Source organism: Microcebus murinus, chromosome 2, assembly GCF_040939455.1.
Source record: "Microcebus murinus isolate Inina chromosome 2, M.murinus_Inina_mat1.0, whole genome shotgun sequence".
NCBI classification, from domain to species: Eukaryota; Metazoa; Chordata; class Mammalia; order Primates; family Cheirogaleidae; genus Microcebus; species Microcebus murinus.
Window position 1 is genome coordinate 108,622,296 of NC_134105.1, and position 19,140 is coordinate 108,641,435.

Genomic DNA, 19,140 nt, shown 5'->3' on the forward strand with positions numbered 1-19,140 from the left:
TCTTCAGGGCTGAAGAACTCAGTCTCTCATTTATCTCTCCGCATAGCTGAAAGGCACACCTGAGTGACTGGGGACCTGAGTGGGAGTTTCCTGGGGTGATTCCCCATGGCCTGAGTGACCCTATAGGGAACCCCCCAACAAAATTAATTAAAATAAGGCTTGTTCAGGAAACACATATAAGAGCTAAGCACTCAGCATTTTGAGCCCTCTTGGAGGTATAGACCCCAAAAGACAGAAACTGCGACATGCAAGAGGGTGGGATCAACTCAGTGGTGAAACATTGAGAAGTCCCCACCCATAATCAGCACAGTCTGATCCATGACACCAAACCCTAGAGTACAGTTCAGTTGCTTCTTTTAAAGAAGAATGGAGAAAATGGGAAATAAATCCTTGAAAAATGAGGAAAGGAAGGAGAACGACCCCCCTTCAGGCTCCCAGGTTGGTTTATGGCGCCTCTACTTGCAAGTATTTGTGTAGATGGAAAGGTTCAAAGGCATACCAGGTTTTCTTGGGCTCCAGCTGGTTATAGACAATATTGGTGCATGAGTTTTTACTAAAGGGCAAATTACATCAAGGAAAATTCCTGCTGCTAACTTTTTCTGCTAATGTTGATATAAACTCATTGTTTATGATATCTCCATTTGAAAAGCTACCTGGAGATCTCACAGCCAGTTCTAACTAAAATGTAAACATTGAAAAAAATCTCATTTTAAACTGAAGGGAAAAAAGGGTAAAAGGTTTTTTAAAATCAAACTTCCATGGAAACTGCTTTACCCAAAACTTTGATCCTCAAGCATAATTAGATTACCTAACAGAGCAACTAAAGTTTTGGCATGTGAACAAGTTCCAGTTTTGTCAGAAGAAATTTGGATGCGGTTGTCTTTTACAAACTGAGTCATGACAAGTTTTAGGTGAATAGCAAGTTTATCCGATAGCTCCAGGATTTAAAACTGTTGAATCCCACCAGGCCCAACCTGCTACTCACTGCCAATGCCTTGTTACTCAAGATGCAAGCATCTTCCCTCTAGGGCTAGGGACTATCGTAGAAGAGGGGGTGTGTGAGATTATAAAGGCCAATTGGGAGGGACAGAATTAGTTTAGACCCTCCAGATCAAGAAGGGGCACACAGAAGCTAAACAAATACTAAATGAGGGGCTTTGCCTTTCCAGGCCACGTGGTCCATATATCCATCCCAATCATAAAAAATGTCCTGCTTCCCATAGACTTAGCACTTCCTGAATATAATTGTTCTCAGTTATGGAGTTTATGCAAAAGGATATATAACAAGAATATTTTAAGCCACCCTAAGACAAATTACTAAAGAGACTAAAATATTGTGACACAATAAAAGTTTCTAAATTCCTTAGCTTAAATGGTTAACAATGCTTACGTTTGCTACAGATCTGCAACTAAACCCAAGAATATAGTAGCTCAACACTTATAGATAAATTAATTTTGGACCTTTGAAAATAAAAACCAAAAAACAAATTCTTGATTCTGCTGTAATATACTCTAAGCCTTTATCTTCTTACCTGTAAAGTGGGATTTATAGTAGTATCTCACTCACAGAATTGTTATGAAGAATACATTTTTTTTTAAGTGCATGTACTCCTAGCACAGTGCCTAGCACTTAGGAAAGCTCCATAAATCTCATCTCCAGTGCCACCCTTCTGTCCCCTGTCTTTTTTTTTTTTTTCCATTTCTTTTTTTTTCTGAGTTTCTGAGAAGTTAGTCATGTGGTATAGCAGAAAAGGTAGACCATATGGCCTTGATCAATTCCTAACCTCTCTCTGAGTCTGTGATCCTTTATCTGTAAAATGGGGTACCATCACCTTTGTGGGTCAATTCATTTTTTCCTTCCTTATTAGACACCTATTAATATTACATGCTTGCCACTGAGATAAGCCATTAAGTAAACTAGAGATGACTCAATCACACATGTCAAGCCATGACCCCGCCCCCCCTTTTTTAAAACCCCAGCTAGAGAAGAGATTGGAGCAATACGAGAGGGAAGTAGTTTCCTTTAAGTGACTGACGTTCAGAGAACGATATGCCTGGCTCCTCAATATGCCTTGTCCTCATCTCTCTCCTCTGGCAGCTCACAGGTGAGTCCTACCAGATTCTCTTCTATTCTCCTGACTGTCTGCCTCTGAAATGTACCTCCAGGCTCCTAGTTCCACTCTGGATCTCTGCCTCAACTCAGGAGGCTCTGCTTTCTCATCTGACATTGCTTTCTACCAACCTATGGTCTCTGAATCACAGAGAGCAGAAAGAGACTGGAGGGAGAGGGGAAGGAATGGCTCTGTGAACCAACTCCCCTTCTGCCTGTCCCAGGGAAGGAAGTGCTGAAAGAAGTGGTGCTGGGCGTCAGAAGACCTGTTTTCTAATCCAGAGTCTGCCATGAATTAAATGAGAAATGGCAAAGCTTTCCTGAGCCTTAGAGACTTTATCTTCCAGCCATCTCTCTTTTTGAGGGCAGCTTTAAAAAGAAAGTGAGATTGTACAAGTGTGTATTTATTCGTTTACATATCTATTTTAATTTAAATATATTTATAAATACATTTTAATAGGTTATGCATAACAATGATATAAATAGAAAGAATTGCTTGAATTTTCTTTCTTAACCCAAGGAATATAATCAGTCTCCACTTAGAAAGCCAACTCATATCATAGGTATTTTCTGTGTAATCCCATGGAGCATAAAGAACCAAGGACTGTTCACCTATCACAGGTATTCTTTTTTTTTTTCTTCCTTTTTGGTTTGTTTTTGAGACAGAGACTTGCTCTGTCACCCAGGCTAGAGTGCCATGGCAACAGCCTAGCTTACAGCAACCTCAGACTCCTGGGCTCAAGCGATCCTCCTGCCTCAGCCTCCTGACTAGTGGGGACTACAGGCTTGTGTCAGCACACCAAGCTAATTTTTCTATTTTTAGTAGAGACAGGGTCTCGCTGTTGCTCAGGCTGGTCTCAAACTCCTGACCTCAAATGATCCTCCTGCCTCTGCCTCCCAGAGTGTTAGGCTGTCACAGGTATTCTAATCTTTGAAGATTTTTCTATTCTAAGGGCTCTTAGAAAGGATCAGGGGCCCCATAAATGAGAAAAGTCCCTCCTGTCATCGTACTCATGGAGTCCCACCATGAGGTAGCCCTCTGAGGACTTGGCACAACTGGTTCATTCTGTGTGCCCAAGCTGTTTGAAGTGACCACACAGGCAGTTGGGCCCCCATCCTCCCCTCCCTATCACCTGGCCTCTCTATGTGGTCAGTATCAGCAGCTCTTAATACTGAATGAATACTCTTGAATTCATCAGAATTTTGCATAAGCACCTGATTCTAAGCAGGTGGTCCTGGAATAGACTCTCCTATTAAAAACCACTTCCTGAACAGAAATGGTGATCAAAAATAGAGCTTGAGGGGGGTGAGGGGGGGGCAGGGCATGGCAGAGCTTTTGAAAGCCCCAGGCTCTCACCTGAAACCTGAACCATGGCAGCGGAGTGCATTTGTGACTCTCTGCCATGAGGGTCCCCTGTGCCCCACTCCTGGAGGCTGTGGGAAGTCCGTGTGGTACACTGCGTATGGCCAAAAGGAGTCAGAGATTGCCCTAGAACCTCCAGTGGGCAGAGCGGTGGAAGGAGTTGTGGCCATGGACAAAGACATCTTGCATTTGACTTAATAGCTGTATCATTGTGAGCATCTTACTCATCTTTTTTTTTTTGAGACAGAGTCTCGCTTTGTTGTCCAGGCTAGAGTGAGTGCCATGGCGTCAGGCTAGCTCACAGCAACCTCAAACTCCTGGGCTCGAGCGATCCTCCTGCCTCAGCCTTCCGAGTAGCTGGGACTACAGGCATGCACCACCATGCCTGGCTAATTTTTTATATACATATCAGTTGGCCAATTAATTTCTTTCTATTTATAGTAGAGATGGGGTCTCGCTCTTGCTCAGGCTGGTTTTGAACTCCTGACCTTGAGCAATCCGTCCTCCCCGGCCTCCCAGAGAGCTAGGATTACAGGCGTGAGCCACCACGCCCGGCCTTACTCATCTTTTGAGCCTTGCTCTTCTCAAAAGCATAACAGACAATGAAATCTAACTTGCAGAATTGTTGTGATGTTTTAAATGACATATCAAATGCAAATAGTAATCATAAAATAACTGTTTATTAAGCTACTACTACATCCACGGTGTTTTTCATACCATCCCCTCACAAATCTGTAAGACAGATACTATAATCCTTGTTTTACAGATAAGGAAATGTAGGCTCAGAAAGATCAAGTTTCTTGGGCAAGATTACACAGCTCTCTTAAGGTAGAGAAGAGATTGAGTTTCCAAAGCTGGTGTTCTTTTTATCATACCAAACTGCCTAACACTGTACCTGACACCAGAGAGGTGCTCAATAAATGTGTATTTGAGCTGAATCATCAACTGCGAGAGCCAGCTGGGATTTCTTCTCTCTGCAGGTACACAAGTGCAAGGTAGGAACTAGAAAGGCTTAAGAAGAACAGGTAGCTCTGCTTCTGGGATGTGAATGCACCAACAGGGAATCACCCTGGCCAAGTTCAGAGGGGCCAAGGTGCAGCTCTCGTGACCTCAGTATTTCCATCTGCAAAATGGGCACAATAATCTGTCCCCCCTCACATATTTTATGATGATTAAGTGTTACAGTAGTGTTGAGGAGACAATTACTAAAAGGAAAACAGAAGAAATGAGCGAGGGGGTTTCTGGGGGAGTGTTGAAAAGAACCAGAAGAAACAAAGGGCAGAAGATGAGTGAGGAGCAGAGTGGTGGGGAGATTGAATGTGAACGTGGTAGATTAGGGTTACAGTTTTGGGAAAGGTGTGTGGTGAAGCGGGAGGTTTGCGAATCTCCATCCTGTGTGCGTCTCGCACAGCATTGATTTACAGCGCTCGTTCCAGGGCATGTTAGTTAAGGAGAAGTTGGGTAAAGAGCAGTAACTTCCAAACCATTTTGCTTTTTTTTTAAACTGTGGTTTCCTTTTAGGAAATGAGATATTACACAGAAACAACCACACAATGACGCTAATGTTAAAGCTTCTGTGATGAAAGCAAGTCCCACAGTCTGCCCCTGTCACCTCCTGCCACCCTTAGGCCTCCCCCTGAGCTTCCCAGAAATACACCAAGGCACCAGCACAGACTCCAGGGGTGGTGGAGGCAGTTTGGGAAATCCTGCCTCAGGAGCCAGGCTCCAGATCCTGGCCGTCCTCTGACTTGGGGACATCACCATAACCCTCTGAACGTCGGCCGCTTCATCTGGGAAGTGGGATTGGACTACGTAATCCTTAGGATTCCTCCCGATCCGAGGTGCTCTGGTCCAGGTTTCCGTGAGGAAGGTGCCACAACACTCTGGTGCCTTCTGACAGAGGCACCAAGTGCTGGGAGAGGTGCCTGGGGACAGGACTGACGGGCAGGAGCTGGGCTTTCCACTCTCCCCTGCCCTCAGTCTCCCTGCTGCATCACCGCCCTTTGGTTCTGGCTGCACTGATAATGCGCCTTCCTCGTAATATGGCTCCTTCCTTCCACTCAACTCTTGAGACTTTAGGGGACAGGAAGCAAAGAGGAGTTGACAACCCAGAGGAAAGGGAGGTGGCAAGGGGGAGAAGCTGTTGTCCCTTCCTGTTATGGAAGGCATCTCAGAGCCGACTCTCCCGATGCCAGAGCACCTGAGTCTTGACCAGGGCAGAAGGCAAAGGGTCTCCTGCCCCAGCGGCAGGTTGGCTGGGGGGAGGAGGGGGTGTTCACTGCCGTCTTAACCTTTTGGCTCACCTTGCTGGTAAGCCATCCAAAAGTGTTTTGGGAAATGTCAGTTTCTCATTTTTAGCCTTCCTGGCAGAAATAAACCCCCAAAGTGGGAAGCCTCTTCAAGGCCTGACTCATGATAACGCCTGCGGCCCTTGCCCCCAGCCTCACTTCGTGTTGTTAGGCTGCTCTGTACTTCTCAAAACGCTTTCAAATCCACATTCACACTTCATTTTCCCCAATTTTAGGGCAAATAAAGGTGTTGTTTTTCCCCTGTGGGAGTTCAGAAATGAAAACTCGAAGCGGTAAGTGGTGAGGGTGTGGTGGAAAGAAGACAGACCTATGAGGCAGAGAAACTAACTAAGTTCTCCCTCCATGTCTGCCACTTCTTCTTTGGGCCTTAGAGGTTGACCTCTATCTCCTGGAGCTGTTCTAAGGATGGAGAGAGGTAATGCCCACTCCACTGGTTTGCAAACTGCAGGGTGATGCCAGGTGTTTGCTGCTGGAGTTACGACGATGGAGGGACCAGCATGGACCCAGGTGTCCTGACTCCCAGTCAGCCAGAGCCCTTTTTCCCACAGCTGCATGCTGGGAGGAGGAGAAGCCATCTCCACCCCTCTCTGGGCAGGACCCCATGACTCCGTCACCAATGATCTGGGACCTAATCCTTACAGATCACTCATTGGCTAATTCACAGCAAGATGGTACACCCAATCACCACCCAGGGGGGATTTCTTTATGGAGAATTTAAAATGAGAATGAAATGACATTAGCGGTAAATTTTCAAGGTATGGGTGTGAGGAAGAGTAGGAGACTTCCCCGGGGAAAGGCTTTGATTTAGGCTTCAGGGGCTTTGAATGAAATTTAGATGGACAGAGAGGAGGACAAAGCACAAACAACAGCATGAGGTAGAGAGTGAACTGAGGCCCAGAGAGGGTGGAGGCCTGGCTGCTTGTCTGGCCACAGTGGGTGGGCAGCAGTCCGCCACTTTGCATCCTTTCGTGGCATTGTGTCCTCACCCTGGCCTTAAAGCAAATGCCCTGGGTTTCTCCCAGACACGATCAACCCAGGTCATAAGACACCCCTGAGCTAATTACTGTGCCAGAGGAGGCTACCACTTGAGCCGGTGTTGGTCATTCTTACCCAAAGCATTAGATGATATGGTGAAATGGATGAAATGAAGGCAAGTCACAACATTCATTGCACTGACTTAGGTGGCAGGTGGACATAGGAGGAGGGTGGATGAAACTCACGAGTCCCAATCCTCCGGTGCTTGGTAGGCAGATGTTGGCAGCCACTCATTCTCCAGAGTGTCTTCTGATCCCACAGATCCTTTTAAGTCCCCCCATTGTATGTGCCCACAGTGCCTGTTATTTCCCTTTTCATAACACACGCAGTTACTTATTAAATGACTGTCCCCCAACTCCATGAGCGCAAGAATCGTGACTGTCTTGCCCCCTAGTTGTATCCTCAGCTCCTAACAAACTAAACAAATTCTTGTTGAAGGAAGGAATGGCTGAGACAAGTATGACCTGCTTAGATATGATAAGACTCTACAGTATCACACATTGCAGGTGCCAAACCATCACAGAAAGCGGATCCGCAATTCAGCCTTGGACAGCTGAAAAGAGAAATGTCTTGTTTCTGTCTTGTTTCTCTTACGTGGTCAACTGGGAAGAAGAAACAAAACTAGTTTGGGCTCTCCAACCCTGCCCCCTATCCTCTAAACCCACCTTAGAGAATGTCATGGAGCTGCTGTCTTCTTTTATTACACCTCTTCTTACCCTGAAGATACACTTCAGATAGAACAGTATACTCCATCTAGGCCTATGTCATCCTCCAGTTTCATTCTAACGAGGAACAGTGAATTTCATTCCAACAAGGAATAGTGACTTTCATTCTAAGAAGGAACAAGGCTTTTCTTACACCCCCACACAATTCGCATCTCTTGGCATTTACCCCGAGAATGTAACACTGTATGTGTGGAAGGATGAAAAGACTAATTGCTCACAGCTTAAATACACACATGCACACATGCTAATGAGCTAACGCCACCACCTTAAAACACCTCTCCAAAACCTGATATGAAAACAAAATTGCTTGAAGATTGACCTAAGTCTAGGGATTGCACCCACTTGGGGACAAGTAATACCCATCTTTATTTGACTTTAAGATGTTCACCCTTTCCATCTCTATTGTTGAAGTAAAAGAATGAATGTATTAATTAATTGATTGACTAAATAAAATCGATTTTTTCTGTAGTATCTACTGGGACTAGAGTAGTCAGAAACCATCCTGACCTTAATATTAGGGAAGTAGAGAGGACAGCTTTTTTAAAACTCAGATTAATTAACAGGATGATCTGATAAAGGCTTGAGTGATCCAAAGTATATATGCACAAACTGATACATTATAGGAGGAAAATGATTGAAAATAGAAGTCAGCTCCTAAAGGATATTTACCTATGAAGAGAAATCAGTACTTTTGGAGATAAATTTAGTAAAAAGTTGGCAGAGACCTCAAACCTGTAATCAAGGGAGTAGATCAACATTTGGTAGGATCAGGTTTCCTCACCCTAGGTACTGACATAGTAACTTATGTTTAAGAGAAGGTCACCAAAGGACATAAAGGGAATTGAGACTCAATGGGGCCCAAGGGCTTTGGAGTTGACACCTGAGCCCCTTAAGAGTTTGGGGAAGAGGAGTGAGGGAGTGGGCTGGAGTTGGTACAAATGCCAGGGACTTTCAAATTGAGCCATAGTGGAAAGAGTCCAGGTCCCAGAACTGGAGTGATATCGGTTAAATCCTCAAATCATCACCTAACTAGTTTTGTGCCCTTGGATAAGTTATTTAGGTTTTCTTTGAATCTCAGTTTTCTCATTAAATCAGGAATTAGCAAACTTTTTCTGTAGCAAGCCAGAAAAATGAATATAATAACAATAATAAGACTGAATATATAATGAATCCAGCCTGGATTAAATTCATTTTTATATCAACATTGTCATAAAATATAATTTTATATATTTTATTTATATTTATATATTTTTACATATAAATTTGTATTTTATATATAAATTTAAATTTTATTATATTTTACATAATATATTATATTTCACATAATTTTTATATAGTATTTTATATATTATATATAATATTTTTATTATAACATTTATTATTATTATTATTTTTTTTTTTTGAGACAGAGTCTCACTTTGTTGCCCAGTCTAGAGTGAGTGCCATGGCATCAGCCTAGCTCACAGCAACCTCAAACTCCTGGGCTCAAGCAATCCTTCTGCCTCAGCCTCCCGAGCAGCTGGGACTACCGGCATGCGCCACCATGCCCGGCTAATTTTTTCTATATATATATTTTAGTTGGTCAATTAATTTCTTTCTATTTTTAGTAGAGACAGGGTCTCGCTCAGGCTGGTTTCGAACTCCTAACCTCGAGCAATCCTCCTGCCTTGGCCTCCCAGAGTGCTAGGATTACAGGCGTGAGCCACCACACCCGGCCTGCATTTTTTATTATTATTTTATTATAATAAAATAATTATAATAAAATGTATATTATATATAATAAAATAATATAATTATATTATATATAATTATTTTATTACAAAATTTTTATATATTTTATACATAAAATATATATTTATGTATATTTATAATATATTGTATTATATTTTATTTTATGTATATTTATATTTATTTTATATTTATTTATATATTTTATATATGTTTTTTATATATTTTTAATAAATATTTTGTATATTTTATATACCAACATGGTCATAAAATATAATTTTAATATTTCAGCAAATAATCTTTTAATATTTTAAATAATATTTTAATAATTTTAATTATATAAAACATAATTTTAATATTTAATTATATAAAATATAATTTTAATATTTAAGCAAAAGTGCATAGTATCCACAGAAGGCCTAACATAGAGTTGCAGTGGCATCATTATAACACAACTGTCAGGATTCTATGGCTTGGCTGTTTTGCTGGGTTTTTAATTTCAACTAGACACATTATCTTAGGAGTCAGGAGGGGAAATAACTTTGGGTTTTGTACTTTTAAGAACACATTTAAAGGTTTAATTTTAGTGTTGCCATTTCTATCAGCCTTGAATAAATTCTTTCTGTCTCTGGTACTTAGTTTTTTCATCTGCAAAATATGCCCTTTAAGGTCTCACCCCTGTGGACACTGATATGTGCTCTGCCACCTGCTGACTCTGCAGTTTGATTAGTCACTTAACCCCACTGTGCCTCAGGTTCTTGATCTGTAAGATGGGGGTATAAGAATCCTTCCTCTAAGGGTTGTTTCAAGAGTTAAACAAGCTCACCGTAGATGTTTTTAGACTGTTAGTCCCAATCTAAATTCTCTCACTTCTCTGTGCTGTCTGGAGAGTCTGCCTCTCAGATTTTAATGGGTAGAAGATGAGTCATTCTCCACACCTATTCACTGGAGGGGCTCAGTTTAACACCTCTGGGAGTTTCTTCAGCTGCTATTCTGAACAGTTTTTCACCTAGAGCCACATAACCAACCCATGGTGATTGTTTACAGGACATGCTCTCTGGGGTAAACTAAGATCATGGTGAAACAAAAATTTCTCATGGAAGTAAAACGCTACTACAATTCCTAATAGTCTGTGGTGAGCATCACAAGTTAGCCTGGACATATTGCAGAGTTCCCTGTCACTCACTTTTTTCCCTTCCCACTCAAGGAAGCATATCAGGGTGCAAGTGAATGAGAATCTCACTTGGGGATGACCTTGAATCTACTCTAATCTGCTATAAAATAGAAAGACAAATCATGCTCGAATTTCTAAGCTATCATTATTATTAGGAACACACAGCTCGCCTCCCTACGTCCTGATCCTAAGAACCACTGCCCCAGGTCAAGCAAGCCTTTCATTGGCTTCAGACAAGGCTCTCTTAGGCACCGTCTGGCAGTCCTAAGGGAGACTTGGGCAGTAACTTCTCCACTTGTCCCCTCTGTCAAAGGTCCCCTCACAGGTACCTGTTAAAGATGGAGCTGGACTTTCAGCTCTACCTCAGACCTTGGCCTTTCCAGCCACAGAGGTCTTTGGGAAAAGTGGGGGAGGGTCACCTGAAGTCACCTTTCCAGGTAGAAAGTTCTGGTCTCAGTGCTTTCACGTGAGAGAGGTTCTGAAGGGTTTCCCAGGGGCTGATTGTGTGGAACTGAGTGGGTTTCTTGGGATCTTCCCAGGACCCAAAGGGGGTAATTGGTGACAAGGGCAAGGACTTGAGCTTATTTTATGGTTCTCTGTGTCTGCAGGGTCAGCAGCCTCTGGAGCCCTGAAAGAGCTGGTCGGTGCCCTTGGTGGGTCTGTGACTTTTCCCCTAAATGTCACAGAAAAGCAGGCTGACAGTATTGTCTGGACCTTTAACAAAACTAGTCTTGTCAGCGTACAGCCAATGGGAGACGAAAAAGTCAATGCCATCGTGACCCAAAGTCGCAATAAGGAAAGGATGGAGTTCCTAGGTAAAGGCCACTCCCTGAAGCTCAGCAAACTGATGAAGAATGACTCGGGTGTCTACCATGTGGAGATATACGGTTCATTCTCCCCGTCCCCCATCACCCAGAACTATGTGCTGCGTGTCTATGGTGAGTAGAATCAGCTCTGATGGCGGATGGCTGCCTTGGTGAGGTGGTGAGCTCCCCGACACGGGAGACATTCCAGCCAAGGCTGGACGAACACTTGGCAAGAATGTGGGAGAGGAGACTCCTGCATGGATGAAGTCGATGTAGCTGAGCCCTGGGGTCCCTGCCTACTGAGAGATACTGTAAGAAGTAATGTGGTATGGTGGGTGGGCCACGTAAGTGGCAATCACGTAGATCTAGGTCAAATGCCGGCTTCTCTACTTACCAGTTGCAAGACTTTAGCCAAGTCACTTAATTTCTTTGAGCCTTAGTTTCCATATCTGTAATGGAGAGAAAAGCAATGCCTATTTTAGGAAAATTATTTGGTATAAGGAACCATCACACCCCTTCTTCTGCAGATTCCAGCCAATTGATAGACACCAGAATCAGAAAGAAGATGAAAATATCAGCTTTATTTCTGATAAAGCTAGATAGGAGACACACCTCCCCACCAGGCCTGGAGCTTGGCGCCCATCCAGGGAAGCTGAAATTACGAGACAGTTGTTCAATCAGCTACAAGGAGAATGGCTGCCTCCCTTACTGAGCCACAAGGTCAGGGCCATAAGGAGAGATGGGCCTCTAGACTCGCTTGTAGGAGGTAGGCCAGGCAGCTGATCACATATACACATGGTTATACATGTGTATCTGAGCAGAAGACATATGGTCTTCAGGCTCACCAGCTGGGGGAGGAAGGAAAAGGGCAAACCACATTTGAACAGCAGTCTTTAACAGCTCAAACCCATGCGGGAAGAAGGTAGTTGGTAGATATCAGACTCTGATCATCTCACCAATGAACCAACTGCTCATCCTCTGAGGGCGGGGTGTGAGCACACGATAGAGAGGGGGACTAAAAGTGTTGTTTTAATATTATTCTCTCCTGGGGAAGAAAAGCGAAAGTCTCTTAAAGGAAGTCTGAGGACAAGGAATAATGAACCTATAAAAGAGATAAAATTAGCTGGCATTTAAAATGTATTTAGCACAGTGCTTGCCATGTGGCTCTGCTTGGTGGCAGCTATGTTCTTGTTGCATTATTTTTTCTATTATTGTTGTTTTGTTGTTACTGTTACTGTTATTATTATTAATATTATTACATAGCTGTGGGCAAGCAGACCTAGATAGTTCCCTTTCCCAGATAAGAATGAGAATTATGCTCTGAATTGCTGCTTCCTCTCCATTCTGGAGCTCCCAGGGTGATTCAGGTCCAAAGTATCCAAGGATAATTCGGAGAAAGGAGAGATACAGGCAGGGTTTCCATCCCTGATTGTCCTTTCCCTTTCACAGAGCACCTGTCAGAGCCCAAAGTCACCATAGGTCTGCAAAGCAGTAAGAATGGCACCTGCACAACCAACCTGACATGCTCTATGGCAACTGGAGGAGAGGATGTGACTTACAGCTGGAAGGCCCTGGGGCAAGCAGCCAACAAGACCCTTGATGGCTCCATCCTCCCTGTCTCCTGGAGACAAGAGGAAGGGGATATGACCTTCATCTGCATGGCCAGGAACCCCATCAGCATCAAGTTCTCGAGCCCCATCCTTGTCAGGAAGCTCTGTGAAGGTGACTGCCTCTCCCCTTTCTACAGGAGCCTCTGACCCTAGGACCTATGCCTTGTCCAGATCCTGGTCCCCATGGGAACAGGCCCTGTGTGAAAACTGGAGGCCACTCTGGGAAGTCACCAAGCTGGGAGGAAGGTGAAAGGTGTTCCAAAAGTTGGGTCATTTCCCCAAGCTGACTTTTCTCCTTTCCCCATGCCTCCACCTGTTCTTTCTTTAAAGGTGTCGCAGATTCCTCCACGATCTTCCTGTATATCCTGCTGGTGTCCATCCCGCTCAGCCTCCTTGTACTGTGGCTAGTTCTTCTGATTATGCGGAGAGGGAGAGGAAAAGGTAGAACATGTACTAGTTTTGTCCTTACCCTCATTCATGCATTTTCTGGGGGCATTTATTCAACAAGCATTTATGGAGCTGTGTGCCAGGCTCCGTGCTGGTGCCGAGGTCAGAGGTGAAGAGGCCATCGGGAAGCACACGGGCAGCATGTGCTCCTTAGCTCTGGAGCAGAGAGAGTGCTGGAGTCCTCACCTTCTCTCCTGAGGACATGGCCCCCCCAGTGTCCTTTCCAGTGCCCACTCCTCTTTTTCCCCCAGAGGGACTTACAAATGTGCCCCTTCTTCTGACACAGGCCCTGCACTGCTCACTCTGCTCCTCTGACCTAGGAGGCAATGGCCCCATTCTGAGGTCCCCACAGACCAGCACCCCCTAGTCAGCCCTTCCTATCCTCACCCCTGAGCCCTGAAACCTGTCCCAGCCCTCTCCATGAAATCAATCAATCTGAGACCTCTCTTTACTTCCCACTTTAGTCCAGACACGTTCCTCCGGGAGAAGCACTTCCTGACTCTCTTCAGCTGCACCCCGTGCTCTGTGTCCCTAAACCCTCATGGCTTGTCTTCTTAGGTTCCCACTGACACTGTCCATGTGGGGTGTTGGGGGGGAGTTGGGTTTGAACTGCAGACTTTGAGACCTCCCTTCCCCCTTGGAAGCCCTCTGAAAGCATTTCTGACCTTTCTGCAGCCCACTTTGGCCACCTTTGTCCAGAGATCAGGAAGTAAAGTGACAAGGATCACAAATTCATCCTGGTGTGTCTGGACTTTTCCCAGTTTTAGTACTGAAAGTCTGTCCCAGATAACCCTTCAGTTACAGGGAGGGTTGGTCACCCTGCGTGGGCCATCCAGAAGGGATGGTGGGCCAGTGGGGGTGATGAGTGGTAGGAGAGATAGGCTTTCATTCTCTCCCAACTTGGTTTTAGAGTGCATTGAAGAGAAGAAGAAAACAGACATTCATCAGGAAACTCCTAACTTCTGTCCCCATTCTGGAGAGACCACAGACTACGACACAATCTCTTACAAAGATGTGAGTCCTTTCTCATCTTTCCTGGGACCTGATCCTCTCTCTGAGGCTCTCCTTTTTCACTTGAGATTTTTCCATGGCTTTGGGCAACATGGGAATGGGGAGGGCGATGAGGCTATATAGCCCTTGAAACCCAGTGCACCTGTGTCTTTCCCAAGTCTTCATGGATTCTCTTCTGTGCAGAAGTTGGTGGCCTCAGAGCACCTGGTTCTGACCCAACCGGTGGCGCTCATGCTGTGGTTCATGGAATCACACCTTCCTCTGCAGTTCACGATGGCCACTCAGAAGGCCATATTCTTTTTGCATGAAACAGTGGGTAGAGAAGTGTGACTTTGACATGATGCTGGAGTCACGGTGTCAGAAGACTGGTTGCTCTAGAGATGCCTTTTCTCTCTGTGGTGACTCAAGGAGTTCTCAAGAGAAGGCTTAGAGGGCCTGTGGTGGCTCTGAGCCTATACCCAAGGCTTCCCAAGTGTGGGTCACAGAGCTGAAGTGAGTGGACACAAATGTAATTCATAGGAAACCCTCTGAAAAGAAAATAATAAGAATAAAATCTAAAGAAAAGGCAATTTGGAGACATGAAGTAAGTAGACAACTTCAAAAGGCTTCCCAGGACCAGTCATTGCAGCCAGGCTGGGCTAGCTCTTTCAGAGGTTATAGAGCTCTTTTTCACAATGGCCCATTTAATGAAGAAATAAAAATACTGGAGCCTGGAAACCCCAGTTCTACTCCTTTGATGTTTATTGATCAAGTTTTATCTTCTTACATACACCTATAGCATTAACCTACATTTACCCACTTCAAAGAGGAGACATTACTTTTCCTCTTCAAAGTCATTAGTATCCGGAATCTCCTTCCTTCCTTCCTTACAGGAGAGATTCCTTTGTGCTCCACTCAGCAGGTGTAAGAAAAGAATGCATCACTTTGTCACCATCTTTTCTCTTCCCTTGCTTGAGACACATCCCCAGAGGCTGCAGGACTACCTTGGATGTTCAGGAATAAACTTAACCAATCCAGCATATTTTTCTCCAGTGGGAAAGGAGATTTCATTATTGTTGTTACCGTTATTGTTTTGTTTTGTTCCTCTAGTCATCCTTACCAATTTTCCCCAAGGGCCCTTCAACTGCTGAGAAAGTTTATTTACAGTTTCAGCAATATTATTCCAAATTATCCTTTAACCACCTTAGGAGGCTCATGGCTTGTAGTTCATATCAGACTTATATATCTTATACATTTTTTGAGATTCATTTAAACACAGCACAGTTTAAGAATAATGCAGTGGCTTCCTGAAAAAGGTGTCAACACTTATTATAATAGCAGTCACCAACACAAGCACTTCCCTGCTTTCTCTTCTCTCCATTCTGAATATCTCTCTGCTTATGTGACTTAGGAGGTGGGTGATGATTTCTTTTGTTTGTTGTTTCTTTTTTAATAGGAAACTACTCAAAAGGAAGATCCACTGAATACGCTTTATGCCACTGTGCAGATACCAAAAAAGGTAAAAGGCTTAAGAGCTGAGTTTCATCTCAATTATTCCATCCCACTTCCTGGTTCACGTTTAGGTTAAAATTTCTTGTGCTCTGAGGATCTGGTACTCTTTGGTATTAAAAGGTACCCCAAGAGTTCTCCATTCTCTTTGCTTAGGGTTACACAAGAATATGGGGAATAGAAGAGAATTTGTGTTTTAAGAGTCAAATGGGGGTAACCTGAAACAAATAGAATAGGAGAGATGTTCAAGATAGGAATTATAGAGAAAATCAAAAGGCTTCTGACTGAGGTCATGGATGAGGAAAAGGGAATGGTGCAGGCTGTACCTGGGATGAGGAGAGGGAAGCCAGGGCAAGACTCCAGTTTGCTCCCGAGCCACCATTAAACTAGAAGAGGAAGAGATTTTTCGCTATTTTTCTTTGGCTAGCTACATTACATCTGGTTTGCATGCTCCTCCCACTTAAAGTACTCCCTTCAAGGCTTATTCCTTAACAGATCACACTTGGCAGAAGCAATGATATGTTTCTGTCAGATTTGAAAAGCGGGGATCATTAAAGCCATTTGCTCAGTGATCGAAAAGACTGGTTCTGATGAATTATCACAAGGAAAGTTCAGTTTATTAAGCATTCGGTAAGGTAAATATGGCTTAAACTGAAATAATGGTTTCTCTAAGCTAGGCGTGATTAGGAGCCAGCATGGCAGAAGGTTTGGGTTGGGTGACTTTGGAAATAAAGAGTTTCTGGGATGGCAGGGTCTCCATGGAAGCTCTGGAGCCCTGCCCACTCCAGCACTGTGCTTCCTTATGTCTGCCTGCAGATGGAGGATCCTCACTCGCTGCCCACCGCACCAGGCACATCCCAGCTGTTCAGCTATGAGAATGTCATCTAGACAGCAGTCCACTCCCTTGAGTGTTACCTTCAGAAGAAGTCAAAAGACTTCACTGATTTGACCAGAAATATTAAGGAAGAATGAGGAACACTGACTTCCTTCCAGAATAAACCATCCTTTAGACTCCTTCGGATTTAAGAATTAATAATTCTACCAACCAGTGAGAAATCTCCTCACACCCAAAATGTGTGACTATCCCTGCCTGGAAATGTGACTATGGATGTGCGGACAACCTCAAGAAAAGGGCTTAGAAGCATCTCCGTAAAAATGTAAATTCAGAGTCACAGGGATAAATGACAGCCTCTGTCATATTAATGATGACTCCAGGTCAGGTCCTGGAGTCTGATTCCATCCCGGGGCTTGGAGGAATATACCCAAGAGTCAGGAATATACCCAGGTCTAAAATATACCCAACAGTCTGTTTGCCAGGAGGGCAAGAAGACCAGAACAGACATACATGTCCAGCAGAAGCAGATGTAGCTGCCAAAAATGGATTTATTCATTGACTTATCAACTATGTGCCTGGCACTGCCCTGAGCTTACACTGATGGGTCTGACATGCTCTCTATACTCTTGACATGGCTCCTCATGTACCACTTTCATGGGCAGTTGCAGCAGGCCTGACCACAGTTTCCCAGAGGGTCAGGTGTGAATCCATAGGACTTGAAAATCAAAGTGCACAAAGGCAGAGGATCTAAGTAGAAGACCACGTTTGTCAGGCACCATAGACGGAGACTCAGAAGTGTGTGTGCCACAATGACAAGGACCTCTGGCCAAGCTTCATTTACACTTTTGTGCTGCAAGAGAAATGCCTAGGCCTTAAGTCTTATGAAGAGGCCTTGTTGATGGAGAAACCAAGCTTGAAGACACGTTTTAGATATAAGAGACTTGGAGTCAGATGGTGGGTGATGGGGGGAGTTATTTGCAAACCTTTAAAGTTTGCTAATTCATTACATAAATATTTATTGAGGCCAGGCGTGGTGGCTCATGCCTGTAATCCTAGCACTCTGGGAGGCCGAGGCGGGAGGATCGTTTGAGCTCAGGATTTCGAGACCAGCCTGAGTAAGAGCGAGACCCTGTCTCTACTAAACATAGAAAGAAATTACCTGGTCAACTGAAAAAATATATAGAAAAAAATAGCTGGGCATGTTGGTGCATGCCTTTAGTCCCAGGTACTCAGGAGGCTGAGGCAGGAGGATTCCTTGAGCCCAGGAGTTTGAGGTTGCTGTGAGCCAGGATAACACCACGGCACTCTAGCCCAGGCAACAGAGTGAGACTCTGTCTCAAAATAAATAAATAAATAAATAAATAAATAAATAAATAAATAAATATTTATTGAGAACCTCTGCCAGGTCAGTCTGGCAAATAAAGATGGGGACATGATCTCCCAATCTCCATAGAACTCACTTCCTTTTTTTTAAATTTCAGCATATTATGGGGGTACAAATGTTTAAGTTACATATATTGCCCTTGCCCCACCCAAGTCAGAGCTTCAAGCATGTCCATCCTCCAGATGGTGCACATGGTACTCATTATTTATGTATATACCATCCCCTCCTGCCCCCTCCCATTTGCCCAACACCCAATAAATGTTATTACTATATGTGCACTTAGGTGTTGATCAGTTAAAACCAATTTGATGGTGAGTACATATGGTGCTTATTTTTCCATTCTTGGAATACTTCACTTAGTAGAATGGGTTCCAGCTCTATCTAGGAAAATACAAGAGGTGCTATATCACTATTGTTTCTTGTAGCTGAGTAGTACTCCATGGTATACATATACCACATTTTATTAATCGACTCATGTATTGATAGACATTTGAGTTGTTTCCACATCTTTGCAATTGTGAATTGTGCTGCTATAAACATTCGAGTGCAGATGTCTTTTTTACAGAATGTCTTTTTTTCTTTTGGGTAGATGCCCAGTAATGGGATTGTTGGATCAAGTAGGGGATTGTTGGATGGTAGATCTACTTGTATCTCTTTAAGATATTTCCCAGTAATGGGATTGTTGGATGGTACATCTACTTGTATCTCTTTAAGATATTTCCATATTGCTTTCCACAGAGGTTGCACTAGTTTGCAGTCCCACCAGCAGTGTAGGAGTGTTTCTGTCTCTCCCCATCCATGCCAACATTTATTGTTTTGGGACTTTTTGATAAAAGCCATTCTCACTGGAGATAAGTGATATTTCATTGTGGTTTTCATTTGCATTTCCCTGATGATTAGAAATGTTGAGCATTTTTTCATATGTTTCTTGGCCATATTTCTGTCTTCTTTTGAAAAGTTTCTGTTCATGTCCTTTGCCCACTTTTTGATAGAGTTGTTTGATTTTTTCTTGCTGATTTTCCTGAGTTCTAAATAGATTCTAGTTATCAGCCCTTTATCAGATGTGTAGCTTGCAAAAATTTTCTCCCATTCTGTAGGTTGTCTGTTTGCTCTCG

The 19,140-nt window shown here is 43.6% G+C and overlaps 1 protein-coding gene across 1 annotated transcript; it reads left to right on the top strand.

The window, feature by feature from the left end:
• The first annotated feature begins 1,997 nt into the window (after window positions 1–1,997).
• SLAMF7 (SLAM family member 7) lies at window positions 1,998–18,522 on the top strand. Its single transcript, XM_012749225.3, has 7 exons — window positions 1,998–2,105; window positions 11,053–11,382; window positions 12,700–12,972; window positions 13,191–13,301; window positions 14,218–14,321; window positions 15,754–15,816; window positions 16,623–18,522. The coding sequence occupies exons 1-7, from the start codon at window positions 2,051–2,053 to the stop codon at window positions 16,692–16,694; spliced, it is 1,008 nt and encodes a 335-aa protein (XP_012604679.1). The 5' UTR covers window positions 1,998–2,050; the 3' UTR covers window positions 16,695–18,522.
• The last annotated feature ends 618 nt before the right edge of the window (window positions 18,523–19,140 follow it).

Excerpts from the sequence above, each read along its gene's own strand:
- SLAMF7 (XM_012749225.3), top strand. The coding sequence starts at position 2,051 with ATGCCTGGCTCCTCAATATGCCTTGTCCTCATCTCTCTCCTCTGGCAG. Across the intron at positions 2,106-11,052 it reads TCTCCTCTGGCAGCTCACAG|GGTCAGCAGCCTCTGGAGCC; the intron begins GTGAGTCCTACC and ends CTGTGTCTGCAG. Across the intron at positions 15,817-16,622 it reads CTGTGCAGATACCAAAAAAG|ATGGAGGATCCTCACTCGCT; the intron begins GTAAAAGGCTTA and ends GTCTGCCTGCAG.